We start from the raw sequence: 27,513 nt of genomic DNA, 5'->3' as shown, positions 1-27,513 counted from the left end.
AAAAAAAAAATCTAGAAAAATTGAGCTTACTACAGGTGAATCAAGATCCTAGCCTAATTGATTTCTCAGCCGTACATTTCTTTCAAATACTACCATTCGATGACTTTTTCTGACTAACTAACCAGCATGGTATCTTAATTTTTCACAGAAAACGTTATCCTTCAGTAATGGACAATCCATCAAAAATCCTCTAAAACGTTCATACTCTATTGTTAATTCATACATAAAATATCTGTTTCCAAAATTTTACGCTTGTTTGAAAACTCCCACCTTAAATTTTCCTTTATAATCTCCTGATACTTAATTACAACATCACTAACAGCAGTTTTAGAGCAAAGAATAACTAAACGCAAAATATCACCTCAAGTAGCCAAAAAAATATATACAAGATAGTATTCACGGTATCTGAGCTTTAAACAATCGCCAATAACAGTGTTACGAATTGTGTATTTAGATATTAATTTTAGTAGAATTCTAATTTAAAATGTTGTATTTCCTCTTGCAACGCAGCGTGAGACAAATTTTTAGAGAAATCTATACCGGAAAAGTAAGAATACAGGGCACGTGCATTAAACTTTGAGTAAACGGATATGTCGGTAATTTGTATTGAAATTGAATAAATGTAACTGACTACTAAATTAGCTGTAACCGTAATTCCATCCTCTTGTTTACATTGCGTTTGGCGAATAGTATGGGTTACCAGATCATATCATTTATCGCCGCTCTTGGCGATATTTTTTTGTTTAAAATTCCGGGTGGGCTATACTAAAGCTGTGCCGACACCAGTTTATTACCTCCTGTTAATATTGAATTGCTTTATTTTATTAGTACATCATTGAACGCAATATTAGTGATACCAGATTATTACTTCCTATTAATATTGAATTGCTTTATGTTATTAGTTCATTACTGAACGCAATATTAGCAATACCAGATTATTAATTCCTGTTAATATTGAATTGTCTTATTTTATTACCGTATTGGATATTATTTTTAATATTCATTTTAGTTGTTCAGACAGTAGATATATATATATTGCTCTATGTTATTATTCGTATTAGTCACAATTAATGTGGTAGAGAGAATGAACTTCATATAATTTAAATATTTCATTTTTGAGGTATACGCATTTAACAGAGTGCATATAATGCCGTGATTCTTTACTGCCTTAATTAATTAAAGAAATTGAATTGAGCTATTTTGAAGAAGTATAAAGAACACAGTGTTCGTTAATTTTAAACATAGAAACAATGTCTTACTTAGGAAGAGCTCGTAAGGAAGATTTGCAAAATCTCGCGGCTGAACTGGGAGTTCATGTGACTGCAGATTTGAAGATAGTCGATTTAAAACATAAAATTGTTTAAAGTAGAGATTATGATGAAGTATTCATCAAAGGAGTCTTAGACATAATAAAGAAGAACGGAAAAAAGAGGGAGAAAAGAGAAAAAGAGAGACAGGAAAGAGAAGAACGGAAAGAGAGGGTGGAAAGGGAAATAGAAGAACGTAGGAGACAGAAAGAAGCAGAAGAGCGGAGAAGGAACAAACAGTATGAATTAGAGAGATTAAGACTTGAAGCAGAGACAAAGTCTCAAAATACCGGACAGATCCGGCCGAAAACGGAGCTGCGTCACCTTATGCAGAAATTCGATGACAAGAAAGGAGATATCAGTCTATATTTACTATTGTTTGAAAGGCAAGCAGAATGGGCTAAAATTGATAAAGAAGAATTTGTATCTCATTTACTAGGACTACTTCCTTACGAAGTAACCCAGTTACTAGCTAGAGAACCCTCCGATAGAGCTAAAGACTATGAGCACGTGAAGAATTTATTGTTAAGACGGTTTAAACTAAGCCCGGAAAAGTTTAGGCAGAAATTTATGAAACATCAAAAGAGTACCGAATCCACATGGGTGGATTTCAATTATGAAATAGAAAATTATTTAAAAGAATGGGTGACTGGTCTAGGAGTTAAGACTTTTGATCAGTTGCTAGATTTGATGGTGATTGACCAACTTAAACGTCGAGTTCCTCCTGAAGTTCGAGATCATTTTCTTGATGAGTGGGTAGAGATGATTTCATCTAAAATATTAGCTGAAAAACTTGATGCCTATGAAAACGTTTGCGGAAACTTTCAAAAAAAGGCCTGTAGCTGATCGGCAGAAAGAAAGATACAATGCACTAACTCGAGGCAAATTGAGTTCAGATAATAAAAATAAAACTGAAAAAAAAAAGTCATCAGGATTTAATTCGCAAAGTTGATTTCATAGACCTAGAAGTCCACGTCCAGTTAATAAATACGAAAAACGGAAGACGCCACAATGCTATCAGTGTGGGTCCTATCAACATTTAAGATCCCAATGTCCAAAACTTAAGAATAGTACTGAATCTCCTGCTAATCTTAACAGAATTAGTGCAAAACCAGAGGATAAATTTATATTACCTTATACTAGTATGGGTTACGTAAATGGTCATAAAACTCCTATATTAAGGGATTCAGATGCTAGTATTGATATAGTTTGTCGCAAATACATCACGCCGGAAATGCTCACAGGTGAAAATGTATGGGTGCAACAGCCATTAGATTTGAATCCAACCTGTTTACCATTGGCTGAGATCAAACTAAATTTCGATCTTGGGCGAGTAATAACTAAGGGTGCCATTATTAGAAATGAACTCGACAAAGGAAGGTATTTATTAGGCAATCGAACTTTTGCACTGTTGAATAAACAAGGAAAAGAGCTTGATAGTTATCCTCGCCAAGTTAATGCCGTCTCTACTAGAGCTCAAAGGAAAAGAAAAATAACTGAAGAGAAGATCTTGGAACCGATGAAGGAAGAAAATAAAACATCCAAATATATCTTTGAAGAAGAAGTTAAATCACCGGAATTAAACGTGGAAGATTTTCAAGAAAATTTGAAAAACGATAAAGAAATTAATATTGAGAATCATTTTGCAATGCAGCGTTATCATCTTTCGGCTTTTGATTTAATATCAAAGCCGCTACTAATAGACGAAGAAAACAATCGTTGAAAGCAAATGACAATTGAATATTATCCGAAAGGCACAGCAGAACTGAGGAAAGGCTTTGCTGTGAATTATAGCCGAGGAACTGGTCCACCATGGAAGAGATCTAGGCGCCATCAAGAAAAAAGAGGAAGACTAATTTGAACACTGTCCATTTTCTTCCTCTTTAAATGTGACTTTTCTCCTTCTACAGTTAATAAAATTTTAAAAGATTCTTCTTACTGTCACAATGAAAACTCTTCTGTTAAAAACAACAACAAAAATCTTAATAATACCCTAAATTTTCCTCTTTTTTTATTTCCAGAATTACTCGGATTCTTTTAAAGAACAGCTTCCAAATAATTTTTCCTCTTCATAAAATTCAGATTTTCATAATTCACAAAATTCTTCTCATTCATAATATTCAGATTTTTTTAATATACATCAACGTTATAATATTTTCTACGAATATAAACACATATTGGCTATATTAAGGTAGCACATAAATTTCGCATCAAAGAATATGAATCTTGCATCAGAGAAGGAAAAATAAATAAATGCTTTGTTGCCTATTTAAACTTTCGTTTAATTCTTACAAAAGATTCACAAAAATTATCCCAAAACTCACTCAGAAAATAGAAAGATATTCATTTGTCCGGAGGAAGAGCATCATGGTCTGACTGAGGATCATGGCTCGTCATGAGAGCAGCGGAAGTGCGTCCTTCACCCACGGAGGCTGAAGGCAGAATCCCGAATTTTCTGTTCGAAATCACAGAGCAACATCTATCCAGGGGGAAGGGAACATTGTAGTCGTTTGTGCGCTGTACATGAATATGACAATTAAAAATTTTATTCGCTCAAGTTTTGAAGTTCCATGTGAGTATACTCAATCAGAACTGCACATGATTCTACGGATACATATGATTTGTTCTTGCTATATGAATATGAGATAACTCGTAATTTTTCTAAACACAGTAATCCCTCTGTTATGAGCGAGATATTGTTGATAATGTTAAAAGCACTTTTAGATCAAATATAGTATATACTACTCGAATCCCGATGAGCAGCTAATAAGCGATAACAACAACAGCAATTATTATAATAGTTGTATAACACCGCATACGTGGTATTAATGATGCAATTTAATATTGTAATAATAAAAACATTCACGTACTGTAAAAAACAGGTTGCGAAAATTTATTCTCCTTAATTACCATATCCATCTCCGTTCCTTTTACGTTGCATCTTCAATGAGATTTCCGCGGCTTTGGCGTTAAAAGTCATGCCATAAAGTGCACACTCATGAAACATCATTTACGCAAACATAATACGAATAATAGTCATAATAAGAGTCATAAAACGAATAATGCTTTGCATAAATGACTGTTGGGCGCATCAGTGGCCGAGAGGTAAATTCACTAAACATTGGTAGTTTGGCGCAGGTCAAACAACGACGAACGGTTTGGCTTTGTGAGTGTTTTCGTGCTTTTCCCCTTGTGTAAAATGGAAGACGAGCCAGTTTCCCTTGGAAACGTCTTCATAAAGGCTTCATTTCCGTTAAACAGATAACCCTCACTTGTTTTGCCGTAATCAAACCGTAAACGACTGTTTAAATGACGAGACAAACGCTAGTGGAGAGATACTGTTCCAATCATACTCTTACTCCATATGAATTTTCTTATTTAACCATTTAGTTATATATGATCTTTATGAGGAGTCTTGATAATTCCGTCTGGATGCGCAGAACGTGGGCAAGTCGAATCATCTATAAGCCAAGGACTATCTATAATGGAACTATGACCCCGTTTTCTTACGTTTCTTATTTAATCATGAATAGTTTTCAATGCGTGTTAAAACATTAAACGAGAGGCCAATCAGCTATTACTGGATCAATGAGTGAACAATGTACAGCAGGGATGTCAAACTCATATGTACACTTGGGCCAAACAAACAAGGTTTAACTTGAGGCGGGCCGCAAAAAAAAAAAAAAAAAAAAAAAAAAAAAAAAAAAAAATCAATATTCATAGAAACGTAGATTTATTTCGAATAATACAATAATAAACACACACATATATATATATATATATATATATAAAAGAACAAGAAAAATTTAATGTTTACGTCCTGATACTTGACATCTCTTCTCTGCTATTATCTTTTCTATTTCGGGAGAAATTTTGTTTGCAGCGATAACTTTCAACGCTGACCCAAGGTGAGCATCATTAATACGGTTTCTAATAGGAGACTTATTACCTTTCATGACTGAAAATAACTGCTTGCACCGATAAGTACTACCAAACATGGAAATAATTTCATATGCGAATTTTCGAGTATTTTCAAACCTAGCTGGTAAATATTTGTAAAATTCAGGCACGCCCACTTCAATGAATTTTGCTTTCAAATTTGAGTTGCATTGAATCTCGATCACCTCCATTTGCATATGGCTTGTACTGAGTCAATACTTATTGAGAAAATCGAAGAAAACAAAAAAATTTGGCTTCGAGGGAACTAAAATCATTAAACCTCGTTTCAAATTCAGTTGTTAAATTTGCAATTTTTTCTGCGCATTTTTGATACGAACAAGTATCATCTAAACTTGATTTATTTATGCTGCACGTCGGGAAGTGCGTCAAATCTTCATTTTTAAGTTGTTTTTCTCAAAGAACTAGTTGACATTTGAATGCTATAATTATGTCAAACATGTTCGTAATGATATGATCTTTTCCTTGTAACGATAAATTTAAATCGCTTAAGTGTTTGGTTATATCAACCAAGAAAGATAAATCTTGTATCCATATTGGATCGTAAAACAAACTTACGTCTTGATTTTTCATTTTTAAAAACTGACATATTTCTTCTTTCAAATCCCAGAATTGTTTGAGAATCATGGAGCAAAATAACCAACGTACCTCGGTATAGTAGGACAAACCCGAATATTCACTATCTAACTCACTTAAGAAAGCAGTGAATTGACGCTGATTTAAACCTCGAGATCTTATAAAATTTATAACTTTTTTTATATATGACAAAACATTCTCCATATTTATTACTTCCGTGCATAGAACTTCTTGATGTATAATACAATGCATATGATGAATGTTTGAACCGTGAATTTCACTAAGTTTTTTTCTTAGTAATGCTACGAAGCCCTTGTTTTTCCCGGTCATTGATGGAGCGCCCTCTGTAGCTACAGAATTTAATTTTGCCAAAGGTAGATTGTATTTCTGCAGAAGTCCAAAAACACAAGTAAATATATCTTCTCCTGTGGTAGCACGAGGCATCGGTATTAGTTCCAGTAATTCCTCAAAAATGATAAAATTCTTGTCACAAGAACGAAGAAACACTGCTAATTGAGCTTTGCCACTAATGTCCGTGTTCTCGTCACAGGCAATGGAGAAATTTTCGAAACTAGATTTTGCTTTGATCTGATCACTTAAATTCGCGGCTAAATCAGTAACTCTTCCCGCAACTGTATTTCGAGACAACGAAATTGATTAAAAAGCCTTTACATTTTCAGGACAAACAATTTCTCCAGCTTTCATTAGGCATTCCTTGATGAAATCACCGTCAGTAAAAGGCTTCGAATGTTTAGCTATCAACTCGGACAAGACGTAGCTTGCATGTACCGCCGCTTCACTTTCTTGCAATACTTTACTAAACATGGACTGTTGCTTTTTCACTCCTAACTTGAGCTCTTTCAACTTTTCTTCTCTCATTAATCCTTCGTAATTGTTATATTTCGATTTGTGTTGTTCGTAATGACGTTTAATATTATATAACTTTGGTACATTAATAGTATTATTACATATCAAGCAGATTATTTTATCTTTTATTTCACAGCAAAAATATTCTAATTCCCATTTTATTTGGAATATTCTATGTTCGTCAGCGATTTTTCGTTTAATTTTACTACCACTTGGTTTTGATATAGACATACTGAATACAAAGGCCAATCAGCTATAATAATAATAGAATAATAATATAATGGTTAACGTTAAAATAATAATATTATAATATAATATAATGGAATAATAATATAATGGAATAAACACGGTTAACGTTAAAAAGTTAACAAAAATTTATTCTTTCCACAAGAGATAAATCAAAATGCTGAAATATTTCTTCAAAAATATTCTAACAATATCACAAAATGTCAAACGTTTAGCAAAAATCAATTCAAAACAGAGAAACTAATTCTATCTCACAGCGAAATCGCTACAAATCAATCACAGCATTAAGTAAACAAACAGTTCACTAGAACTACAGCTACTACTGAGATGAGTTGTTTGTTCTCGGCTTTTATAAGCTTTATAATTAATTTCTTGAATCTACTGGAAACATCTATAAATATCTGGATTTTTGTGGATGGCAACAGCAATTACGAGGTATTTATTTATTAGGTATTAAATAGACGCGCTGTTCTATTTTTAACCTTCCAAAGCAGCTGTCTTTTCAAAAATCGTCTGCGTTGCTAAGGCAACATGAAGCAAATCTAATTACAATTCTAAATAAAAAAAAACTAAATAAATAAATAACTATGAAGTCCGCAACAATATGAATTAAGTAATAATTCATAATAAAGCAATATATCGTACAAAACTATGATTGGAAAACTGAGACCATGAGTTCGGCCACATTCGGCTATCGGGGGATGCGTACAAGTTCTGAGTGCACGTGTTCCCCAAAAGCCGAAGGTAGCTGAACGCAAGCTACTCACACGCATTTGTAATTTAAGTAATGTGTGTGTCAGCTCGCTGTGAGTAATCTAACAACACTGAATAAATTATCGTTAATGCAGTAAACATTTCATTTTTTTCTTCGTCGATATGTTATTTTATTATTATATATTATTATTTGCCGATATATTGGCCGGGCCGCAAAAATATTTGTAGTGGGCCGCGAGTTTGACATCCTTGATGTACGTGAACAACAACACCTGGTGATATTTCAGAAGGTTTTGGCATTGTTTTGCGCTTGAAAATGATCATTGTATTAAGTTTAATAGCGTCAGCACAGCATGAAAGGATAACAGTGTAGTGCATATTTTCATGTCCACTTGTTTTTATAAAAAGTTTTAGTTTTTATAAAAAGTTTTAGTTTTTATAAAGTTTTAGTTTTAGTTTTTATAAAAAGTTTAGTTTTAGCACCTTTTATGGCAACAGTTCTGTTACTCAGCACATCAAATGTTAGAGGAGTTTCGTCCATACTCGCTATTTAGCTTAGTTCCACACTGGTTTTCTTTTAATGTTGTATAATAAATCGATGAAAAGGTAATATTTTCTGTTTGTACTCAGACATTTCAGTACATTTCTCAGAATATCCTCATTTTGCAAAGCACAAAATCCTTAATTTATCTTTTATTAAAGTTTAAGCTATCTTTTATTGACTGAACAAAGCTGTTACATCAATATGTTAAAATACGATAGCAATAATTGCAATTTTAACATAATGACACTTGGAATTACAATGCAGGTTCAAAAGCGATTTAATATTTGGATTAGCAGGAACCGAGTAGTTAAGACTCTTTTTAACAGTGGTAGATCTATCTGAGTTCGAATTCCGGTGAACAATCTAGATGTATCTTCGTGGTTTCATCAATGGTTTCATGGTTGGGTATCTTCGTGATTCCATGAATGCAAAGCAGAAAAATATGGAAAAGGCCTCCACAAAGATATCCTAACTATTTATTGCAAATATACTGTGTATTTAATAAGGACCTAATTCAGTGCTATAATTTGCAGTTTATATCTTAATTAAACACGCTGGTCTCAGATAGAAAATAGAGCAATTTCTCTGCCTCAGTTTTATTAAATATTATAATTATTTCATTCCAATTCAATACACATAATGTTGCTGCAGCTTTTAGTACACAAAGCAGTTTAAGCAGGATGATTATGGACAAGTTTCATTTTTCTACCAGCTAAGGCGAACAGGGATTTAGATAGATAAGATTATGATAATTATTAATTAAGCTTTGTTACGAATCCCTTTGTTAAAATGAGAAGATTAAATGAAGCTTTCGTGATTTATTTCCCTTCTAGTTTAATTAAAAAGACCAGTTCCTTAACAAATCCAAACAAGGCATTACTTTCTGTAGGCGTACAGTTTTGCTTGCTTACTCTTAATCGAATCATTCAAGTCTATGTATCTGTCGGCCAGCATCATAAACACACATATTTGTTTGACATAGTTACGCGTATTTAGTTCTATATGTGAAAGTCAAAATTAGTTTCTGCAATATTTTTTTACATATTTTCTTAAAATATGCGTAGTATTTAAGAAAGGATTAGTTAATAATTTATGTAGTATTACAAGCTTCAGTACATGCTATATTATTCAGGATCATTCCAGACTGAAAATGTTAATAATTTTCTTTTACGCGATTATTTAACAGCTCGTTTTCCAAAATGGTGAACCATTTCGTATATACTGTAATTTTCAATTATGATCACGATTTTTCTATACTATGTAACTGAAATTACAAGGGGAATTACATTCCTAATTACCTACTGCAATTACAATTACAATTACATTGTAATTGCAATTAGAATTAGAGTGTTATAGTAATTAGATTATACAATTACTTTGTTGTTACAATTACTGTATGATTGCAATTACATTGTAATTATAGTTAGATTTCACAATCACAAGGAAATTATAATAACAATTTAACTGCAGTTACATTGTATATACAAAATAATTGCATAATCTAATTAAAATTACAATGTAACTGCAATTGCATTTTACTCAACTGTGTTTGGCGATGTACCTGGAGACCTGGAAAATTAATCTCCACGAGTTTACTTTGCATTAGGAATACCTAACTTATTAGCAAAATATTACGCGTTATTACACAGGGCTCTATCTTTCTATGCAATGACGGACCGGAGACGCCTAAGAAATGCCTTTGCAAATTTTCGAGACCTTCTTTATTCTAGAATTCGAGATATAGTCATTGAAACAGCTCTGCGAATTCTATTAAGAAAAGTCGTTTACCCTCACAACCGATTCGAGAATGATAATATTCATTTATTGGGTTACAATCAAAGGAGTTTGACGGCAAGGTGCAATATAACGGATTCACTGAAGTTTCCCTCGAAACATTCAATAATTCTACGATTCCGATAGAATGATTAGAAACATTTAAAAATGCATTTATACTTTTGCATGAAGAACGTAAGAAATATTAATTTAAGAAGCAAAAATTGAAAGCTCTTTTATGTGTTATTAAAAGCACAAACACATTTTAACTACTTTTCTGCTTATTTTAGTAGGAAAAATTGATTTCAATGACTTGAATCTGGACCATCATTATAATGTATTCTATGCATATGGGAGAAGCAAGCTATGCAATATACTTTTTACAAGAGAGCTTGCCAAAAGGTTGCAAGGTATGCGTCTTTTTTAATGATATTAGCATAAAAATTTCATATATATTCAGAACATATCCAATTCACATGTAAATATTACATGACATTCCTCTTTAGACAATAAAAGTTTTATTTTCGAATTCATCTTATTAATTAATTTCATGATTATATATCGTTTGTTCTTTCTGAAGTACTTTACTAATTTACTGTAAAAGTAAGTGGTACAATCAATAAAATAAATAGAATTCGATGTTTTAACCAAAATTTATGGGTTTTGTTGCTATCATTTAAAAAATTCTTCCTAAAATGGCCTAATATATGCATGCGTGTATGCACTTGGTGCTTTGATATTTATTTACAGTGAACTTTCTCATGGCGATCACTTCCTGCAAACCAATTTTTATTGTGACAAATATTTCTCAGAGCATAAATACATATTGCTATTGATAATTAAAAATTCTTCTGAAAGACTAAAACTAATTATTGATAATTAAAAACAATTCTCAAGATTTTCACTCGATAACCACCAAATTTACTGGTGATTAATAAGCGGCCTAATTTCTGTAACAAATTAAAATATTTCAACTACTGTAAAAATTACAAAAATGTATTTCCTACAGAAGAGCTAATTAGTATGAGAGAACATTATTTTATACGTTTCTGAAATATAAATTTCAGTCTTATCTGTAGTATTATTCGTAAATTTCACTCGAAAAGTACATGTAATTTACGAATGATCATTTGCGTAAAAAAAAAATTGTGTCCGGAAGACAAATGTTAGATTTTTACATATATTTTTATTTTACAAATAAATTACATTTAAAATTCAGACCGCTGGTTGCATATATTCGTAGATTTTACGTATAATTTTTATATATTTCAAGGGTTTACGTATATTTATTCCACATACCTGATTTTTTTACATTGCATTAGCATATATTTTTAGTAAGAATTTGCATAAACATCCACTATTTAACACTCACTGAATGTCTACGAAATTGCTGAAAGGAAATTTATAATATAAGCTGTTTCTCCTTCCACTTCATAATGAGATCTGCATGATTGCCAGTTCTCCCGCTTTTGCCACGAGGCTCTCTGTTTTCATCACTTCTCCTGGTAGATCAAGCAGTCTGTTGTTTTTGAAGTCCGAGGAAAAATCGTATTTCCTTAAAAAATCCAATCCAAGTATGTAAAGATCTGTAATATCTGCCACCTATGCCGTGTGGTAGTAGGCGGCACTTCTAAACATGATGTTAATGTTTAACTTCCCAGCTATGTCGATCTCATCTCCAAACGCAGTCTGGAGGGTAACACAGGATGAATTTATCTTTAAACTTTAGAGCTAAATCTTTCCGAATGATGGTAACATTAGCTCCTGTGTCAATGATCATAATGCAAGGAATTCCATCGATATGCCCATTGATGGATAGTCCATTACTGCTTCCACTCACTGCAGAAATCTTGAGCGCTTTAAAACTAGGTTTTTCACTGTCGTTAAAACTCCGCTCCGTGATGTGATCATTAATTTGTTTCCTGCGTCGCTGCTGGGAGATGGTCTTATTTTCCGTGCTCTGGGGTGTTCTGCAGTTCCTTCGTACGTGGCCTTTAGCTCCACAGTTCCAGCACTTTGGTTCCTTGTCACTCCTTTCTTGTCTCGTGGCATTTAATTGTCTGTTTAAATCGTCTGTCTTACTTTCCGTGCTCTGGGATGTTCTGCATTTCCTTCGTATGTGACCTTCAACACCGCAGTTCCAGCACTTTAGAATTGGTTTCTTTTCACTCAAATTATTCATGTTTTGCTACATCGATGGAGCCCTTCGCGCTCGTGATTGCTGACTAAAAGCTATCGCTTTAGGGCCCGGGGATAGAAAAGCTATTTCAGCCAATATAATGTAAGCATTTCTCGAGAATTCTTTAGAAGCAACGAAGTGACTCAGGTTCCTCTGAAAGAAATGGACTTGTGTCTGATCTCGCTCTAAACCGATAATTTTATTAAAAATCTATGCCACACTGAGGTTGCTTTCTTGCCAAATTTTTAATTTTACTCTGGGATGTTTCTCTTCCAATTTGATTTCACCATCGAATAGTTCGGAAAATCAATCCATAATCACGTATTTGGTTCTTAGCAATTTAATAAGGAATAAATGCGGTGCTAATTGCATCCCAAAATTAATATTTTAAAAGACAAGGAAACTTTAAATTTCAGTGTGCTATGAGAAATTTAAAAATTTTACCGTTACAGGTGACTCGAATGGTTCTTATTCGTGAAAACTGAGAATAGCCTTGGCTTTGGATTAAGCCCTCCAAGCAGGAATTGAATATTAATTATCTAGATTGCCTTCGCAACATATCTCAGTAAGAGGCTTAAACGTAAGGTATTTATAGAAAATTATTTTCCTATTCATTCCTGGCTTCGCTGAGCGAACAAATAAAATGCAACATTTTCTTATATTGTTTCATAACAGATATAGAAACTTTGCACTTTTAAAATGGATAAGCATGATCATAATTGTAAAAACAGAAAATATTGTGTTAAACAAAGATTAGATTAAGAGAAAAAAATACTTATTTATGATCTGAATTTTCTTTATAATCGGGCAGAAATTTTGCATCTCTGAAGTATGTCAGTTATGATCAGACGTGAAATCTTTTTTAATTGCTTCTTACTCTTAGTTACTACTTCGTTACCGAAATAAATTCTTAATAAATCTAATATTTCTTGTTTTTATGTGATATAAATAACTGTTACCGTGACAGATCAAAACTGGAGAATGTCGACATTCTCCAAACACGTCGGTGAAAAACAGAATATTTATTTATGTTCTTATACATTCAGAGCACTACCAATTGTTGTTTGCAATAAATAAAACTGTAATAAATCAATCACATAATTAAGTAAGTTTATTATTGGTGTTACTTTCGTTTCTCAATCAGAATGTACTGTTCGTTTTGCGTTCAATAGTTTATATATATGTGCTGTTATTTAGGCATTTTCCTATTTTGACATATATCATAATATGTTAATAATAAAGTATGATTTAAAAACGTGTGGAGACATTAGTTTTTTTTAGAAGCAGGAGGCATGAAAAATGAGGGGGGACTCGAACTGCTCTTCTCCGGGACTCGAACCCTGGAACTCTCAAATACGCGCCGAGCGTGCTGACCATTACACCACGAAGGCATGAGAATACCTTATATACTCCCTCCATTTAAAGGGTGACTGGAAATTAGGGGACCCGATCGCCCAAATCCTGGTGGTGGAGAATCATCATCCACCACCTTTCTTAGTTCGGGTGCCACTGTAGAGACATTGGGTTTTTTTTAGGAGACATGAAAAATGAGCAATGCCTTCGCCGGGGTTCGATCCACGGACCTTTCGAATACGCGCCGAGCGTGCTGACCATTACGCCACGAAGGCATGCTAAGAAGGCAGGAGAAATACCTTATAAACATAACAAAAATATTTCTATTCGACATTCACCATCATTCGACATTTGCCGATTTAAGTGAGAAATAGGGATATTTGGCAAATATTTCCGACATACACCAAGCGACTCGTTGAATGTTGACATTCACCGGAGAACGTCGACTTTCTCCAGATTTCGCTGTTTCACAGTAGCATAACCCTGATATTTCATATCTTTTGTCAAAAGAGAATTTTCCTGAAGTCAAAATTGGCAGTTTCAAATTATTTAAAAATGAATGTTATATTTTACTTTTCATTAACAATGTCATTTTCAAAAAATTGTCAGTAGTAAATATTGCTTTTATTTATAGGATCGAAAGTTTCGACTTACAGCTTGCATCCTGCAGCTGCTCAAACTAATATTGATCGCGATAAAGATTCAGCTGACAGAATTACTCGTTTTCTGTGCGCAGTTTTAAAACCTCTTTTCCTAGACCCAGGGAATTGCATATCAACAATTTTATATTGTTCACTTGAAGAATCAATTGAGGATCAGTCTGGTTCCTATTACTGGTAAGTTTTTAGAAATTATATATATCTGCGGAATGGAAAAACTTAATCATTCACACGAATTAGAATACAGTAACGAGATGACATCTAATCTCACGAAAATGGCATGACTATGCGCCCAGGCAGTATAGTGGTTAGGGAAACCTACTGCGGTACCGAAGGGCCAGGGTTCGATTTCCGGAGAAAGCACGGATGTTTGTAAATGTATAGTGTCTTTGCGGCATGGGAGTACTCTAAATATATGGTGAGTCGAATGTCCTCTCGTGGTTTGGTGGTAGGGGAGAGATGGGAAAAATCTGCACTACCACCACCAGGGGGCTGTCCCTCAAAACTGGGGTGGAACTAGAAGTCCAACATTCTTCAGGCTCTGGCAACTTATCTTCCATGAAATATGCAGTCGACAACAACAACAAAGCATGGCTATGAAAGAGAAGAATGATTGTCATTCGGAGGGGGTAATTCATCAAAAGCAGTAATTTTATAATATACTGCCGAAACTTTTGATATTTTAAGTAAGTGACATCTGAATGCTCAAACCCTTCTAACCTTGAAAAAGATTCGAGACTCAAAAAGTCGAAACTTAGTGCTTTTTATTGATGTCCAATAGAAGTGCAGAAGGAGCGCAACTAATGTGATGGCCCTGAGTACCACATCGTTAATTTTCTGTAAAGAATTAAGAATTCCATATTTAGAGTTCATCTGTCTTATCTCTTAACTCTTCCGGCATGCTACCTTTTAAAGTCGGAGTTTTGATTTAAAAAAAAAAGTAGGCAGTTTAATTAGGCCTAGAGGAGTACACAAGTAAAATTTTGTGAAGATAGCAATTATCGTTTTAATTCTGTGGGTGTGCCCAAAATGGCACACTGATTGAATAGAGCTTCGAAAAGAGTGTTAAAACGAGCATTGTTGTCAATGAACTGACCTATGAGATGCGGAAAAACAAAGAATACAGACTCTCAGTTGTCCTAGATTATCGGTGAGCCCGGTCTGGGTACACCTAGGGTTCGGTTCGCCGTTTGATTTTAAGCAAGATTTCAAGATAAAAATTTAAAACTAATATAGAATAAGGAGATTAGCATACAGCCAAAAAATAAAATAGAAATTTCTTTTCAAATAGCTCCATTAATACCCTAAAAAAATCTGGAAGATTTCTTTGAAAAATGAGGGTCTTAAAAAACTAAGCATGGCTAAAATATATGGACTGGTTTGTGTTGAGCTGCCATCTACTATAAATAAAGAAGGTTCAGAGTAACCTATAGTAACTTATAAATCCTTTTTCATTCAATTTTTCTGTGCGTACAGAAGGAAATTTTTAGGTGTGTCCAGACCGGACACACTGTGCCGTAAAGGGTTAAACTAACTTTAATATTTTTATTTATTTCTAAAAAATAGAAATAAAAGAATATAAGGAATGGAAATCACTATTGTTCTATAAAGGTCATCCAAAGGTTTCCTTGTCTTCCTTTTCTTCATCAGATAATTCTTGAAGAATGCAATCCAATTTTGAATATTGTAATCCTCCTGTGCATATGAGCATCTGGAAATCCAAATTTGAAATTTAGAATTATTTTATTACTCATTTCATATTTTATAAAACTTTAACGAATTTTTGATTAACAAACTCAAGGATTTCAAAGCGAGCAATGGCAACGTTGTAAAAAAAAAAAAATTATCTCCAGCGCGTGAGACTGTGGATCGGAAATTCTAAAGATATGCTCAATTTAAAACTATTTTGCGATATTGCTCCTGAACTGAATTCGGTGGCTTAAGTGCGAAGAACATGATATTTAATAAATAAAGGTAAAGCATAAAATGTTTAAAAAACGACCCTTTGGGCGTAATTTAAAATCTGAAACCCTTCATTTTTTTTTTTTTTTTTTTTTTCTCTGCTTGGTAAATCTTTCGAATCTCTCATTACTCTTAATGTTCCTTTTAAGCAAAAAATGCTTAGAAAATCAACTTTATATACGCAGAAGTAGAATTCTGCATAAGTTGATTTTCTAAAAAGTTAAAAGTTGATTTATGCAGAAGTAGAATTCTGCATAAATTCATAATGGCAGTCCTAGCTAATTAACTTTTGTACTTCTTTTCTCATAGAATTTCCAGCTTCTGACAAATGTCAGTCGGTAAAATATCAGAGAAAGTCATATCGAATTCGACTAATCTTTCAAACTTTTGCTGTTTCTGCTGTGTCAAATAAAAGTTCTTGTTGGACACAAATACCTCACTTACCGTAAGAAATTTCTGTATCACGAAGTTTTGAAATCTTTAAATATATATTGTTATATCGAACATTACATAATCTCCAGCAATTTAAATAAACAGAATTTTCTCTTTATTTCTATTGCAAGAAGTTAGCTTCTCAATACATGAGACGGACTCCCTTTTACATTGTTATGCTCTATTTCGTTGAAAATTCGTGCAATTTTTGTTTATTATTACGAATTTGTACATTAGATAGATAATTTTAATGCAATTATATGTGAAACTGTTATATTTTTCTGTGTAATGTACCGCGAAAAAAATTTAAAGGTACAAGCTATGCCGGAAAAGTAAGAATACAAGGGCAAGTCCATTTAGCATTGAGTAAATGGGTATCTCGGTAATTTAGCTAAATATCGCCAAGCTTACAACAGTTTTGGCAACTTATTTTTGCGACCAAGTTTGGCGAGAAATTGACAAACTTGGCGACCATTTGGCGACATTTTGGTCGGGTCCCTGCATACCCGTAACAAGTACTTAATAAATGTAATTGATCCTGCAACCGTAATTCGACCAGTATATTACTTCTCACTAATTTCGAGAGGCAGAAAGTACTAGAAATGTCTCGGAGACCTGTTGAAAACTATATAAGGCCAGAGAGAGCATTTGCTCTCAGTTGTTGTTGTTACAACTTATCAGTTCAGCGTGGAAAGAGATATCTCCAGGTTAGCTTTATCTATCTTTAGATACGCTTTGCATTGAGTTGTGTTTAACCATCTTAGTAGTTTGAAATGTAAGATACTGATTGTACTCTGTGATACTGTGAACACTTGTACGAGTATTTCTGTGGAAAGTTCCAGAACTCTGAAGTGTTTCTTTTGATAAAATAAATTTTATTTAAGTAATATTGAACCTGTGTGCATTCAATCTATTAGAAACCCGTACGCAAGTAACATTGTTATTCCATTACTGTCCTTTCAGTTTTTAATTAATTTTTTTTTATTTAATTTTCTGTGAATTTTACGATAGGTTTTTATTATTCTCTCTTTTTTATGGAAAATTTGAAATTATAATACTCATCATTAAGAAATCATCCATTGAACATCTTTTCATTCTTATATTTCAATAAGTATAATATTGTTACGAATTTGGTATTTAAAAAGCTAATGTTAATTCAGTTATAAATTAAATGGTTTTATTTCTGGCGCAGTGCAGCGCGTGACGAATATTAAAAGAAAGCTAAGCCAAAAAAAAAAAAAAATTAAAAATATAAGAGCGCGTGCGTTAAATAAATAAATATCTCTTTTTGATTTCGAGAAAGTGCTGGAAAATTCTAGCGCGTGATTTTAAAATCTTATAAAAGGAGGAAAACATCTCAGTTTGTAGTAGTTGTTTAGTTTGTTGTTGTTTAGAAAACTACTGTTGTTGATTGTAGCGAATTCGCGGATTAGCGTTCTTTAGCTGTTTTGAATTACGTTCTATTGGACATTTGAGTAGTTAAAAGATAACTACTGCGAGATATTGTAATACTGCATGATAATTTGAGAAAATTTAAGCATTTTTGTTGTGATAATAATAAATTTTTGTTCATTTTTGATCGGACTTGTGCATTCATTTCATAACGAACCCGTACGCACGCAACAATTTTTGGTGTCAGAAGTGGGATTTGAATGCCAATAACAAGAGCGATGGAAGAACAATTCAGGCAAATGATGACTGCATTTGCTGCTTTCCAAGAAAAGATGGAAGGAGCCGTCAACTCCGTTAAGGAAGATATAAAAGCTGTACAAGAGAAAATGGATGCTGGTCAAATATCCGTTAAGGAAGAAATGAAATTGGGCCAGGAATGTGTTAAGGAAAAGATGAAATCCCTTAAAGTCGAGATGAAAGCAGGTCAGGACGAAATGAAAAGAGAAATTACCTGCGTAATAGAAAATAAATTTGAGGCTATGGAAGGCAGAATAGACGCGGTTGAAACTAAAGTTGGACAAATAGAAGAAAGAGTTTCTTCGGTAAAAGAACAAGTAGAAGAAAGAATTTCTTCTGTAAAAGAACATATAGAAGAGAGAGTTTCTGCCGTCGAACAACAAATTGATGATAGGGTTTCTGCTGCCGTCGCCAAAGAAGTTGACAGCCTAAAGAAGTGCATAGCGACGGTAGGAAACAATTCTGAAGGTTTTAAATTTTTATCGATGCCTGCTCGTTCCGTTCTGAAACTATCTACATATGATGGGAAGACCTCCTGGCAGGTGTATAGGACACAATTTTCTATCGTTGCGGATGCGAATGGATGGGATTCCCAAGCTAAGGCCTGTCATCTCGCCGCTTCTCTGAGAGCAGACGCAGCGGATATCCTGCAGACGCTTCCCGAAAATCAAAGGCTAGATTTCGAAGCTCTATCCGGCGCTTTGGAGCTGCGCTTCGGCGATAAATGTTTAAAAGATTACAGCAGGCTCCAATTAAAATCTCGTCAACAGAAGCCTACCGAAACACTTCAGGAGCTCGCCGCGGATGTTGAAAGGCTGTCCCATCTCGCCTTTTCGGAATGCCCGACAGAAACAAGGGAAATCCTGTCCTTACAATACTTTATCGACGGCATCCGAGATGCTGAAATACAGAAAGCTCTTCGAATGGCAGATGTAAAGGACATAAAAAGCGCTCTGTTGTACGCCATGAAGTTCGAGGCAGCCCAGCAAGCAACTAGTAGAGATCGCTACCCAGTTAGAGCTGTGCGAGTCCATGAGCCAGTGGATCAACTGATGGCTCATTTAGATGATTTAGCCAGACAAGTCGAAGATTTGATACGGAGTAGGAGCGAGAAGAAAGTGGCTCTAAGGTGTTGGAGATGTGGTAGTGAAGGTCACCTAAGACGGAATTGCAGAACACCCCAGGGTACGGAATATAAAGCAGATGATTTTACCAGACAAGTCAGTGGCTTGAGACGGAACAGAAGTGAAAAGAAACTAATTCTTAAGTGCTGGAACTGCGGAGTTGAAGGCCACATACGAAGAAACTGCAGAACACCCCGAGGTACGGAAAATAAGACCATTTCCCAGCAACAACGCAGTAAACAAATTAGTGACCATATCGAGGAACGGAGGTTGCCAGATAGTGGAAAACCTTGTTTTAAAGCTCTTAAAATTTATACAGTGAGTGGCAACAATAACGGACTGTCCATCAATGGGAATATCGATGGAGTTCCTTGCAGTATGATCATTGACACAGGAGCTAATGTTACCATCATTAGGAAAGATTTAGCTGAACAGTTTAAAGATAAACTTATTTGGACGCCATCCTGTGTTACCCTTCAGACTGCGTCTGGTGACAAGATCGACATAACTGGGAAGTTAAACGTAAACATCACGTTTGGAAGTGCCGCCTACCATCACACAGCATATGTGGCGGATATTACAGATCCATGCATACTCGGATTGGACTTTTTAAGTAAATACAATTTTTCCTTAGACTTGAAAAACAACAAACTGCTTTCAGGATCTGAAGACATGACTATCCATCCTAAGAAGGGATCCTCACCTGGAAATGCCGACGCTTTGTCCGAAAGAACCAGCTCGAGAAACAGCCGAAATCATGCTAGGGTCGAAAAGAAACACCAGACTACCAGCTATTCTCCATCTCAGATGCTCTTCGGTCGAGACCTTCGTCTGCCTTGTGACCGCCTGTTTCATCACCGTACGGATGCGCCTTCATCGCCTGAGGAACACATCCAAGATGTCAAGGCCCGTTTTGAAGTGATGCACCGTTCCGCTCGAAAGCGAGTGAACTTGGCGACGGAGAAAGTGAAGACCAGATGCGACACAAGAGCTACTAGACAGAGATCCAACAAAGGAGACAAGGTGTGGTTTTGGAACCCAATTCAACGAAAAAGACTGAGCCCTAAATTACAGTCACCTTCGGATGGTCCATATACAGTGCTGAACACGAATGACGTCGTGGTTCGGATCCGTGAGTCTTCGAACTCTTACGAAAGGTTAGCTCATTACTATGGCCATAGTACGTAATGTAAATAATTGTAAATAGTATCAGACCATGGTCTTTTTTGTTTATAAATGTGTATTTGATTTGATTTGTATTTAGTATTTGATTTGTATTTAGTATTTGATTTGTATTTAGTATTTGTTTTGTATTTAGTATTTGATAGCATTTAATTTGTTTAAGCTAGTTATTGCATTTATTGTTTATATTGTTTGATATTGTAATGTAATGTTTATGCTTCAGTTGCATTTATGCCACAGTTGTAAGTTTAGCTTCCTGTCCAGGGATTGTACTGCCCGGGACGTACAGTCCTTGGGAAGGGGGCAGTGTTACGAATTTGGTATTTAAAAAGCTAATGTTAATTCAGTTATAAATTAAATGGTTTTATTTCTGGCGCAGTGCAGCGCGTGACGAATATTAAAAGAAAGCTAAGCCAAAAAAAAAAAAAAATTAAAAATATAAGAGCGCGTGCGTTAAATAAATAAATATCTCTTTTTGATTTCGAGAAAGTGCTGGAAAATTCTAGCGCGTGATTTTAAAATCTTATAAAAGGAGGAAAACATCTCAGTTTGTAGTAGTTGTTTAGTTTGTTGTTGTTTAGAAAACTACTGTTGTTGATTGTAGCGAATTCGCGGATTAGCGTTCTTTAGCTGTTTTGAATTACGTTCTATTGGACATTTGAGTAGTTAAAAGATAACTACTGCGAGATATTGTAATACTGCATGATAATTTGAGAAAATTTAAGCATTTTTGTTGTGATAATAATAAATTTTTGTTCATTTTTGATCGGACTTGTGCATTCATTTCATAACGAACCCGTACGCACGCAACAATATTTTGCTTCCTCCAGTTTTATTTTGTTTATATATTTTGCTTGTATGATTTTTCATTTCTTCTACAGAATATTTTCTGTTATCTGTTCTCAGTTGTGTTTACCCTTTAATGTATATGCCTCGCGATATTATAAAAAAGATTACTGTAATTTATAAATAAGATTATGATTCGTGATTTTTTTCCTTACTTTTTAAATTTTATTTTCACAGTGACTGCACTAAAGTAGAGCCATTTTTAAATGCCAAAGATGATAAACTGGCCAGCGATCTTTGGAATCTAACTGAAGAACTGATTTCTCAAAAGAAAATTATTAATTCTGTTACTACTGAGAAGAAAGATCTGTAAATATTTGGATCTGAAAGTAATAAAAATTAGTTCTCTTAGTTTTTCAGTTGTATGAAAAATAAGGCAAATATCATGTATTTGACAAAAAAATTATAGATTAAAATTTTCTATTGTTGCAAAGTTTAAATAATGATTTCATAAAGAGTTTTTTTGAAATTGGGTTATTTTGCTGCCTAGAAAATACAAGAGAAAACTGCAGGAAAAAGTGTACAGAAAGAAACGGTAATGTATATTAACGTTTTCTTGCAGAATTAATATTAGTATATAAACAGTGAGATCTTGTCTTGCGTGACACGATATTTTTGGAAAATGTACTAAAATATGTTAGAGCTTATAGATATTTTAACGTAAAAACATTTTCATCAAAATCGTAGAGAGGAAAGATATTATTTTTGCATCGTTTATTACTTGCAAATTTTATTCAAACATGTTCAGTAGGCAACATTTTTGGTGAATGGGTAGGTCAAGGAAAATAACGATATCTGATATGCTGGAGACGTCTTAAGCATTTCTAGCAACATGTGAATGGGCATCATTCTGTTGAATTACAACTCCAATATATGCACTGAATGAAAAGTAACCTTCCTGACGAAGACATTCTTAGTGAGAGTGCCATTGATTCTCGTCCAATCTGGATGATCCAGACTGGAAGGTGCTTTGACTCCTATAGCATCCAGCGTGTATTCGACCATGATTGTATTCAAACATGGAGCATGATTCACTTGAAAAGACTGTTTCCAAGAGACATGCTCATGGCTGTATTGATTAGTCCATTATAATAGGTGGTGTGATGTATTTAATTATGGCAAAGCACACTAGGGCTATCTGCTTAAGGGGAGGGATGCCTTCGTGGAGGACTTTCTAAGAGAAACTGGCTCGTATACACGTTACACATGGGAAAAACCACGAAAACACCCATGCAGCCAGCCCGTTCGCGGGATTCGAACCTCGGACCGAACTACCAGTGTTCAGCGACTATACCGCTCGGCGGCTGGTGGGCCCCATTATAATAGGAATCTTTAGTAATTTTGCATAAGGGATTGCATGTATGCAATCCACCACGCGGAAGATGCACGTGAACTGTTGAAGTTTACAATAGCACTCCTGCAGCAACACTCTAAAGTTGTGTCAGTTACTGAAATTAACTGCATGGTCCCTCTCTACCATGTGAATAAGCTGTCTGTCATCGCGTGGTGACGCAACATTTCATGATTTTCAGGTATATTTTAGATTTTATAGCTCTCCGCTGCTTCCACTGACGATGAATTGTGCTTCATATGCGATACGATTTTACAATACGAAAAATCTTCCTCATCTCAGGCATTCTTTTACAAGCAGTAATTTGCTTCTATTCGGCCGTTTGTTGTCGATGTGACAACGCATAATTACTCCTTATTAAACATTTACGGCTAACAGATAACGATGCACTACTTTTAACGTTCTGCTACAGTTCTCTATTCATACAGCTAACATGACAGTTGACAGGTAGCTGCTAAGCATGCGCTATCGCTCTGAAATTCTAATCATTGTCACCTCATACATCGCATTTTCAGTACATTTCAATTTATTTGCATGATTAATTCATCGCGCTGGAATGCTTGTAGCAAATATATTTAAATTTTACTAACGAAATGTTATTTTGCACTTCTTCCCGTTCTGCCTCATTTCGCCAAGAGGTTCACTGATTCCAGAATTTAAGTAGATTTTAGTGGCAAGCAGTTTTACTATAATTTACTATAAAGTTTATAGATTTAAAAGCAGTAGTATGAGAGATTGGCTGCTAAGCTGCCAATTAAAGCAAGGTCTGATGACGACTCCAATGCTGGTCTTGCTGTCAATATCGTAGACTGAAGCTTGAAACGTTGCGCGCTTCCAACCTGCACGCAACAATAGTGGTGACTGCTAAGAACTGGAAAGTAGACAAAGTCTTGAGAAGGGTTTAAATCCCTTTTTATTCAACTTATTACAATTAGAAATTACAAATGCGTGCTCTTGACGCTCACACACTACGCCGATCCGGCGGTAAAATAAAAATAAGAAACTAAAAAGAGATAATAACAAGAGACTAACTACGAGGCTCTCTAAACGTAACTAACCTCACCGCGTTCTAAAGTACCGCTGATAATTCAGCAAACTCTGAAGATTACGTTGAAAGATTAACAATTTGCCGAGGCAAGCACACAGGCCGAAACGCGTGGTTCTTCAATTTCTAACTAGCCACCTCCACGCTCGTGAAGCAAGAAAGCACACTTTCGAACTCGTTTCCCTTCTATTTAACTCAGATTACTTCCGCTGACAATTTGAATCCTTGAGCGTTCTACTAAAATTTACATACTCTGGCATTGGCAATTCCAGGGGAAAGTAAGGCTTGACAAGAAAGATAGTTTAAACTTAAAATAAATGTTAGTTAAAATAAATATAAACCCTACATTTGCCGCTGCCAGAATTTGGTAAAGTTGGAAGCAGGTCCTAGAAACGACCTGTTGAAAAGTTTCCACAATTCTGAACTAAATTTTAAGAGCCTCGTTTACATAAAAAAAACTGTTTTTTGACAAAAGCTAGAATAAATTTCTGTAGATACTTATTTAACTCTCTCTTCTTACAGCAACCTTTCCTGGATTTCAGTAATCAATCTGTTCTCTTCCTTCCAGATGCTGGAAGGAATAAGTATCAGTATCTTTCTAAATACATTATAATTTACACTTTCTTGACACTGAATAAGTTTTTGTTTTTGAACGATTTATTTTCCTCAGTTACTGCTTAATTCACATTCATTCAAGTATTCAAACATGAATTTAACTTTACCCTGGCTCTCCACCATGTGTGGTGTCAAACGGGAATATTCGTGTTTTAATATTGCAACACTTCCCCTAACCACAATGATTTGTTAGAATTCAACGACCAAATAGACACACCTTACTCGACATTCTACAACTCGATGGGCTATTTTAACATTCTTAAAATTCAAGTGTATGTGGAGAACGCTACAAAACACATTCATTCTAAATTCCCCCTCATTCGTCTTTAGACATGCAGGCTTTCGCTCTAAAGCATGATTTTATCTACAGTTTAATACTTAATTTGAATTCATTGCTTTTGAGCATTTACTTTTAGCATCTAAAATTTTATGCTTCTACACTAAATTCTACTTTTACATAACTTTCAAGTATTTACGTATATTTACAAAATTCTAATACATATGATTTTTACAATTTACCATAAAATGAATAAGAGAAAAATAAATTTTTACTTTACTCATTCTTCGCCAAGCTGGCGGCACTGAAACTAAAGTTCTTATTAATACAAGAATACGAAGTTATTTTTATCTTCGGCCAAATTTTGGCTTTAACATAACAGAATTAGTCTTTCGACCAACAGAAACTGCTTGTTCTTAGATTTTATACTTAAAGAAAATAATACTTTTGCCTTAGCTAAATAAAGTAAAACAAAACCAAGTCTCAACCGAGACAAATTGACTTCCGACAAAACATAGAACTTCGTATTTAAGCATAACATTTCGGAACAAAAGAAAAAAAAATTATAGAAGATTTTAACTTATCTTTGAGTTTTCGATGATTGGAACTCCGACATCCTCTTCTGGCAGAACTGCTCCCATGATATGGAATTCATCGACGTCAGTCGTCTCCTTTGTGTCCTTCGAGTTTCGTCCATGTTGATATTTCTTTTTTGCCCTCTGCATGCTGGCCTCTTGGAGTGGTAGTCGTCGGGTTGCTGTCTTTTCCGTTTTGCCCCTGGACGGCTGGTCTTGGTGTCTTCCTGTCTGGAATCATGCTTGAATTTCTTCTGTTTTCGTTCCTTCTGCTGTCTTTTCGTTCTCGGGAACGGCGGCCTGGTTTGCACCTGACACTCTGGCCCTGGAAGCGTTCTCCTCGATGCAGAATTTCTACTGCGATACGTTGTAAGTGGTGTTTTCCTCTTTACCAAAGCTTCTTTACGCGGCGGCGTTGCTTTCTTGTATTTCTTAAATGCTGGAGTCTGAACGTGTTCATTTCTTCTTTTCGGTACCGTCGCATGACTTGTAGCAGGGCTAGGTTTCTCTTCGGTTCTCTGCTTCTTGGGTGGTGGAGCGGGTGACGTTACTTCTTGACCTTCCACTTCTTTTACGCTTGAGTCCTGCAAGAAACTTTTAAGGATTTCAAAATCATTTTGATTATAATATTTTTTCACCTGGTCGGGACTTGCTTTACAGATTTCCCCTCTCTCGTTCTTAAGGTACAATACGACTCCCTTGATTTCCTGAATTACATAGGGGCCTTCAAATTTTGGAGCTAACTTTGCAGTAAAATTGTCTGGGGCACTTGATAAAGAAAATTTCCGCTTCAACACTTTATCCCCAACTTTAAAATCTGCTTCACGGCGTTTTCTATCATAGTATAATTTTTGTTTATTTCTTGCCGTATCCGAGCTTTTAACCGCCTGGTCAATGAGTGTTTGCACATCTTGTTGTTTAAATTCATGCTCTCTTTGTTGCACAAAGAATAATTTATCTAATGGCGTAATTAACTTCCGTCTTAAAAATAATTCTGCTGGAGTTTTTCCCGTAGTATCGTGATTTGCCATTCTTAAAGCATAAGCTAACTCATTTATGTAGCCATCCCAGCGCTTGTGATCTGTGCTAACATAACTTCGAATTATTTTTACAATGTTTTTATTAACTCTTTCCGCTATGTTTGCCTGTGGTCTATACGGAACCATTTTGATATGGCGTATGCCAAGTCCAGTGCATATGTTTTCAAATATTTGTCTAACGAATTGTTTACCATTATCGCTAATGACTTTTATCGGTGCACCGTATTTTAAAATGTATCTGTGTAAGAATGCACCTGCGACTGTTTTGGCTGACGCGCGTTTAAGTGGAACAATTTCTGTCCATTTTGAAAAATGATCTACAATTACTAAAAGAAAACGATTTTTATTTAACTCACTCTGAGAGAAATGACCAAGAAGATCTATGCCCAAAATTTCATTCGGAAATGTAGCGCAAATTCTATTTAAGTACCCGGCCAGGCTGTAATTAATATCATTTATTAACTGACATTGATTGCAGGACCTTACATACGCAGTTACTATTTTGTATAATTGCGGGAAATATACCGCCTCGCGTACCCTTTTTAAAGTCTTTCTGACCCCTAAATGACCCACTGTTTTCGCGTCGTGTAATTCCTTCAAAATGCTTAATCGAAGCGAGGCTGGGATGACTGGTTTGTACTCGAGATTTTTGTTTGTTGTTTTCGTATAAAATAATAAATTATCTATTATTTCATAGTTTTCTGCTCTATTTCTTATCGCATCGATATCTGTGTGCTCAAAGCTTTCGGGGTCTTTCAAATATGCATAGATACTTCCAAATTCAGGATCAGCTTTCAATTCAGCAATAATTGTTTCTCTAGAATCTAAAATTTTTGAAGTCAACACAGCGCATTTGAGTTCATTTCCTTCATCGTCCAGTTTTATACGAGAAAGTGCGTCAGCTACATTGTTTTCCTTACCCGGTTTATATTTAATTATGAGATTATATTCTTGGAGTTTTAAAGCCCATCTTATTAACCTGGGCGTTAGGTTTTTTCCCGAGTAAAGTCTACCAACAGCCGCATGATCCGAAAAGACTGTTACTGGCGCTTTGCCGAAATAAACTCGAAATTTGTGTACAGCCATTACTACGGCTAATGTTTCTCTCTCTGTAGCTGTATAATTCCTTTGTGTAGGATTCAACGTTTTACTAAAAAATGCCAAAGGATGGCCATTTTGCATAAGAACCGCACCCACAGC

The 27,513-nt window shown here is 34.8% G+C and overlaps 1 protein-coding gene across 4 annotated transcripts in view; it reads left to right on the top strand.

Annotated features, from left to right (window-relative positions):
* The window catches only part of LOC118184902 (retinol dehydrogenase 12-like), a 152,647-nt gene extending 130,883 nt beyond the window's left edge, over positions 1 to 21,764 (top strand). For all 4 annotated transcript variants that reach the window (XM_035354632.2, XM_085813929.1, XM_085813928.1 and 1 more), the window contains 3 exons: positions 10,275 to 10,394; positions 14,151 to 14,352; positions 21,588 to 21,764. In XM_035354632.2, coding sequence (XP_035210523.1) covers positions 10,275 to 10,394; positions 14,151 to 14,352; positions 21,588 to 21,723 — 458 coding nt within the window. In that variant the 3' untranslated portion in view covers positions 21,724 to 21,764. The remainder of the gene's footprint in view (positions 1 to 10,274; positions 10,395 to 14,150; positions 14,353 to 21,587) is intronic.
* The last annotated feature ends 5,749 nt before the right edge of the window (positions 21,765 to 27,513 follow it).

This window comes from Stegodyphus dumicola, chromosome 3 (genome assembly GCF_044657685.1).
Source record: "Stegodyphus dumicola isolate Sdum_Otavi_A_Nest chromosome 3, ASM4465768v1".
Taxonomy (NCBI): Eukaryota; Metazoa; Arthropoda; class Arachnida; order Araneae; family Eresidae; genus Stegodyphus; species Stegodyphus dumicola.
This window is presented reverse-complemented; position numbering and strand designations above follow the sequence as displayed.